The sequence below is a fragment of the Ostrinia furnacalis genome, unplaced genomic scaffold (genome assembly GCF_004193835.3).
Source record: "Ostrinia furnacalis isolate ACB-3 unplaced genomic scaffold, ASM419383v2 OfSCF0631, whole genome shotgun sequence".
Lineage (NCBI taxonomy): Eukaryota > Metazoa > Arthropoda > Insecta > Lepidoptera > Crambidae > Ostrinia > Ostrinia furnacalis.
Genome location: NW_021130870.1, coordinates 173,240 through 180,159, shown reverse-complemented (window position 1 = coordinate 180,159; position 6,920 = coordinate 173,240). Strand labels below are relative to the sequence as shown.

The following is a 6,920-nucleotide window of genomic DNA, read 5'->3' as shown; positions in this document are numbered from 1 at the left end:
TCCTCGACCGATATGTTTTTGTTACTGATTTGTTTTACCAATTTAATTGGACTCGATTCTGTAAGATGTTTTGAGTGTTTGCGTATTAAGTAGTATAGAAGACCTACCAAGAAATAATTTGTTATCGTATATGTACCAAGTAAGTTCATACGCAAGTCGTTAAAAATAATGATATCTGAAAGTGTAAAATTAAATAACCCTCCTTCTGGCGCAGTCGGGTACTTAATTATTAAGAGATATCTTTCTATATCTATGTTTCTTATCGTCTTTGTTTCAAACATGATCTTTCAGCTGAAAAACGATGGTTTCAGGAGGGCTTAGGTGCTAAGAAGTTTCGCGGGTTGAACAAATAATAACTACAAAACTCCCAATTATAGATATTAATTAAAACACGTCAAGTATTACAAAATATTTATTTTTAATTAGGTAACAGGTTACAAACATTAATTATCTATTAAATATTTACAGGTAATTTGGTGGTATGATTAACTAGGGCACTAAGTTTCATTTACAAAACTTCTTAAACATTAAACCAGGCTTTAAAATAAATTAAAGTAAAATATATGCGTAAATAAAAGCTACAAAAATAACTTAGCTGATATTACTACATGTTTATGTTTGTGCAGTACATCAGTCTTTACATTTTTATTGCAAAATAGCACTTATTGCAACTTGTATAAGATGCCCCAGCGTGTAGCTTGATATACCTTCGTCCGTATAATCGAACGTCTTTCTGGCTAAACTGATTAAAATATTTGACAACAACATGGTTGCACTTGGACAGAATAAGATAAGCAAAGATATTTTCAGTGACTTTAGAGACAGCGTATCAAGTGAATAGCAGATAAATATTAACATCTAAAGTATGGCTTATTTTGAATAACTAACTACCTTCTATTGGCACCGGTGATTTTGTACTAACTCATAACAAAAATAATAAAAATAAACTTTTTTAAAAACAAGCTTTTATTCTGAATTTCGAAAGTTTGTATCGCGCATGGAATTTATTCCTCTTTTTCTCTGTTTGCGCTACAAGCTTTCGAAATTCAGAATAAAAGCTTGTTTTTAAAAAAGTTTATTTTTATTATAATTTTATTTTACACTTTTTAGTTATATCTTAATCTCAGGACCCTGGACGTTATCTAACACTAAAGTGCTCGAAAAGACAAATCCAACGAACCCAAACTCGATGAGTTTCCGCCGTTTTGTTTAGGAGTTCCTATGGCCACCTCCCGACTCCATCATCAGACCAGCTCAATGGTACCATAATATTGCATTGTCATCGGACTTACACATGTATGCAAAATTTCAGCTCAATAGGAAACCGGGAAGTGGGTCAATTTTAAGTTGCAAGATTTGACGACAGACACCAGACATGTGAAAGTAATAAAAAGCTTGTAATAAATACTAAATTACCCCCGAACCTCTATTATAGTTAATAAGGATGTTGGATGGCATGGCCATGGGAAGCTACTACTGTATGACCATAACTACTAGCAGAAGAACCGTGGACTACGGCAGACGAGCCCACCACTCCTGCCGTTGCCACTCCCGGTGACGCAATAACGGCCTGACCCACGACGGCTGAAGGCCCGACTACGGCTGAAGGTCCCACAACGGCTGGACCGACCACACCTCCACCGACCACCCCTGGCCCTACTAACACAGGGGAAACCGGCACAGGGACCGGTTGTGGCACCCCCACTGGTACCGGAGCAGGTATACTAACTGCATACGGCTGGGGAACCGGTATCGCGACTCCCTGAGTAATAGTGACCGGCACGGGCTGAGCTACCGGATACGGGAACGGCCGGTCGACCGGCACTGCTACCGGTCGGTGGATGATGTGGGCCACGGGGTGTGGTACCGGGACTAGTACTGGACGAGGCTGGTCAACCGGTACGCCTACTGGTACGGTGTAGGGGACCGGTCGCGGGACGCTGATCGGTATCGGTTGCGGGACCGGTACGGCTACCCGGGTGTGATGCTCAGAGTAAGTGTGACGGACCGGGTAACCAGATGCGATTGCTCCAGCTTCTCGCTTCTCTTGTGACGCGCTTTGGACATGGTGGAAGCACAGGAATAGTAGTATCTGTAATAAGAGAAGGCGTTTTGTTATTAAAATTTTTTGATCATAAAATCTGACTCAAACTTTGTTTGATAATGTGAGACACTTTAGTTCGCGGGCGAGTTTATTGCCCACTTCTGGCACTCTATATTTTTAACACGTTCGCGGCGCGTACATAAATTACTTGGTTGGTAATTTAGTTAAATCAATAATCTTTTGCTAGGTTTATTGACACTCACATAAGTTAATCGGATCATTCTCCGTATCGAGTGGACCAGCCCGATGGAAGCGAGGAAGGAAAGTGGAGAGGCGTGGAAAGTAAATGTATTTATAAACGTCACACATGCTACACATTGACGGAGCATGTGCGGAACCCAGTTCAGCTTACACCCTGCAGCAGAAGAAAGCTGAACGGATTTGTATGGAGTTGATAAAACCATAGAAGTCTACATAGGTACATTAGTCTGAGTATTAGTTTCAATTACAGATGCGTTTACAGATAGTACGAACGTTTATAGCATTACGTCATCCCTCTGACATACCTAATATCAGGAGAATTTGTATTAAGTACCACCTTTATTCGTGGAAAAAACATGATGCGTTTGATAAGAAGTAATGTATTTGGTACTTCATTGTCTCTACTCGCCATAGTTTATATTATGTTTAGTTTTTAAAGAGGACGACTAGTGAGTAACGAGGGTGCAAAACAAGGAAAAAAAAGTGAAATATAATAAAAGATACCTATATCTGTTATCTGTACCTTAACTAATATAAAAGCCATTTAAAGACTGTTTGAAAAACCTTAGGGATAATGAAAATATTAATCATATCATCACTAGACTTTTCCATGTCATATTATTTCAATTTCAAGGTATGTAGTAACAGCTCTTAGTATTTACTTTCTACAATAAAGGCTCAATCGAATGAACTAGTAGGGTGTGCACTTAGTACTAATGCATAGAACTAGATCTGGACTAGACCTCTACGTAATCTGCCGACAAACCGCTGTTACGCAACGACTTATAGAATCGCTAAGGTTTAGTACAAGATTACCTCTGAATTTATGTGCGATTACGAAAGATTTGAAAAAAGGCCTTTTCATTTTAAAGTATAATTTGAGTAGGTCTGCTATACTGCAATCATAAGGTACCAGGTACGCATTTTCTCAGCTTAAAAAGTTCTACTTATCCATAAACAAAAAAACAAAAATCCGTTCCCTATGCAATTAGTGTTCAAACCATTTTCTTCAAATTTTTCATTTTGTAAAAATACTTTTTTAAGCCTAACATTTAAGTAATTTAGTTAGCCTAGCTAGGTAAGCTATTTTAATGCAAGATCTTTTCACAAGCCGCTCAATTAAAACAAATATGTGATTTTGAAAAAGCGACGCCCTAAAGAAGCTATGTTACGCGACAGAATATCCGCGGAGGAATGTGACGTGTGCGCACTAATAAGACGGAGTTATTTTCCTCGTGAGATTTTCCAAGTTAAGCTCAATGTTGTTTCAGGCGATAATCGCTGCGAGCATTAAAAGTTTGTTTATGCTTAGACTCAAATGCTCAATATTTGTACGAAAATAAACGGTAGGGTGACGGCACCAGTAATGGACACGGCACCAATTATGGTCATTTTTTCGTTGATCGAATTAAGCAACTTTCTCAACATTTTGAACTGGCAACACTAAAATCACAATCAATAGACGTTTGGGCTATCATTTTGACACACGTCACCAAATATCTTTGGACAAATATCTTTAACCAAACCAAAATCGGCCACTTTGTTTTAAGATAGCTGCGAAGTGAAATCTCGTTCCACGCGGTGGTCATGAAAATCCGTTTATCTATTGAAATCGTTAAGGAGGTGAGTACATTTGTGCATGGTGTTATCTTGTGTTGTGTTATAATGAGACTTTATGTTATTTTTACTGAATAATAATAAATAGCATAATAAATAATATTTTTTTATTGTAAACTGTTTTTCACCATCCCGATTTATTACAAATCTTCTCATGGAAGAATTAGATTAAAAAGATCATGTAGCAATTAAAAACAAGGTTTATTATACAATATTTTTTGAAGGTGGGCCTATTTTGTCAATAATTTTATTCTTTTAAGAATCTGGGGGCACGGCAGTGCCCCCACCAAGTCGAGCAAAAAAGCGGCACGGCCGTACCATCCTTTTCTCGAAGCAATTCAGGCCATTTTCGACTGCCTGTAACTTCGTTGTGGATAAAACTAGAAGGCTGAATTTTCATTAGCTATGCAGGCATTGTAAAGACACGGTATATTTAAAATTTCATTCAATTTGAACCAGCAGTTTAAGAATTATAACGGGTCAAAGTTACTTAATTTTGTCACTCACTGACTCACTGACTCACCGATCATCAAAACTCTAAGGCACTTCTAGCAGACCTAGAAGCTTCAAATTTGGAATATAAGTAGTGTTTGGTGTATGAATCAAGGAAAAACTAAAATATTTGGGGGCACGGTAGTGCAACCGCCAAGTCGAGTAAAATTTTTCAATTTCGGTCCAGTTTTCTAAATACATAACTGCTGTCTACAAAATACAAAAAAATCAGATTTGGGGGCACGGTAGTGCAACCGCCAAGTCGAGTAAAATTTTTCAATTTCGGTCCAGTTTTCTACACTTGGCATCAAATCGCATGAAAACACGTGTAAATTAAATTATTTAGTGCGATGGCCAAGTCAATATATTTATGTAAAACGTTAAAGATTTCCTGGCCTGGACTTGGTATTACATGGATCTCACAACTTTTTACCGTAGAACAACTGAGTTGCGAGACTTGGTTTTTTTGACAAGTATTGTTTTTGATGGGATTAATTATATTGAGAATTGGGAAACGATACGATTTGCGTTTCAAACAACATTGCACTTTACGATTTAAGTTAAGCTACTAAGTCCGATTTATTGCTTGTCACAAATCTAAACAATGCGTAAGAGTTGAAGCCGCCTGTTTCATAACAACCTGTCCCTAAGACTCTTTATAAAATCTTAAAGGCTAAATGATAGTTAATTGGGTAGGTTACTTAAAATTACGTCCTTAAACATTATGAGATGGGTTTGCCCCCAATACCTTTCCGTTTTAAGTTCGTTCGTTCGTTTTAGCCGAAAGACGTCCACTGCTGGACAAAGGCCTCCCCCAAGGATTTCCACGAAGACCGATCCTGCGCCGCTCGCATCCAGGCACCTCCCAGATCGTCGGTCCACCTAGTGGGAGGCCTGCCCACGCTACGTCTTCCGGCTCGTGGTCGCCACTCAAGAACTTTCCTGCCCCAGCGGCCATCAGCTCTACGAGCTATGTAGTAGAAAGTATGTGTAGAAAGAAGTGTGTAAGTATCCAAGATACTATCTCAAGAGATGTCTCGGATTTGTAGTAAGTACGTAATCTTAATAGGTCAATGTTTTAAAATTTTATTATCAGCTTAAACGCACAAGAGTTAGGGACGGAAGTGCTCTACTTAATTATCAGTCTTTCAACTGTCTTTACATAAAATTATCTACGCGCTATTACAGCGCCTTGACCTGTCGTGAAAAAAATTTATTCTACCTTTCAAAATTCTTTCAGGAAAATAACTTTAGCTATTGAATACAATAGTTACCTACTTAGGCTGAAAATTCTGAAAAAATACTTTTTTTTCTAAAAACTACATCCATCTCTGATTCAGTTCAGCACTTAATATGTAGAGTCAAAATATTAAACATATTTTTATTCAGAAAGTAGTTCAAAATTTTAATGTCTTCAAACATTGCTATAAAGTTTCCATGGAAGTAAGGAAGTATTTTAAGCGGATTCCAAATAGCGCTTTACACTTTTATTTATCCTGTCCGCTGACGCAACGGACAATCATGTAACTTTATCTGGCACGTCCGATAAATACTTCGCTAATTTGTTTTATAAATCCTACGAGTATAATCGTAAAATTCTTAGAAATGTCTAGGATGTAAAGAAAAAGTGCGAAAAGATTTCCTCCGCTTTAATTTCTAGCATCAAAGAATGAGCTGCTTAGAGCAATTTCGCTTTTAACAAGCATGGGGAAAATATCTTTTCAGGCAAAATCCTATGAAAAAGCTTTTTAAATTCGATACTGCCACCGTAACAGACTGCTATTGTTATCATGTCCTTACTTTCAAAATAATAGTATCAAAAACATTGTCCTTATTTTCAAAGTTTGGCACTTGTTCCAATGGTTGTTATGGGTAGTTTTTACAGTAGGTACCCATAATGATTGCAAAATTTGCAAAAGCAGATATTTGGGGGCAAAGATATAGTGTGACTTAAAAATACCGGATCATCGCCTTTTCATGTGCATTCCTAGACTGCATGTAAGGTTGTGCGACTTGTTAAAAAACCCATCTCATTCAAATGCAGTGTCATCATGTGACATGCTCCAGTGAAGTGTGGACAAACGTGACGGGTATCTCCGTAACACGACGGGCAGTTTGTAATATGCAGTTGTGAATAACGCGACTTAGCATACCGTCCGCGTTGCAATTGACCCAGCACTTATTGGAATACAGATTTATGACCTGGATTAAGACCTGCACTTGCTACACGGTAGTACTCAGTAATTGATTTGGCAATTTATTCCCAATTTAGCCTTTCTGTGGCGTCAATCGTTCTGATTTGCCCAAGTCAAGACATACGATGCTTTATAGCCCATAGCGGTCACCTTTTCTATTGTCTAGATTAGTATTTTGGAAACACAAATTATTTGTATGCAAATTATGTGGTTTTAAAGTTGATTATTTATTAATTAACAAATACAGGGTGTTAGGTAAATGGGTACCTATATGAGCCGACACTAACCCATGTTAACATATGCATATAAAT

The 6,920-nt window shown here is 37.7% G+C and overlaps 1 protein-coding gene across 1 annotated transcript; it reads right to left on the bottom strand.

Annotated features, from left to right (window-relative positions):
• Positions 1 to 480: 480 nt before the first annotated feature.
• On the bottom strand, positions 481 to 2,351 carry LOC114366411 (tetra-peptide repeat homeobox protein 1). The gene is made up of 3 exons (XM_028323280.1): positions 2,308 to 2,351; positions 1,400 to 2,092; positions 481 to 932 (listed from the first exon to the last, which is right to left on the bottom strand). Exons 1-2 carry the CDS (start codon positions 2,323 to 2,325, stop codon positions 1,436 to 1,438), a joined length of 675 nt encoding a protein of 224 aa, XP_028179081.1. The 5' UTR covers positions 2,326 to 2,351; the 3' UTR covers positions 481 to 932; positions 1,400 to 1,435.
• Positions 2,352 to 6,920: the final 4,569 nt, after the last annotated feature.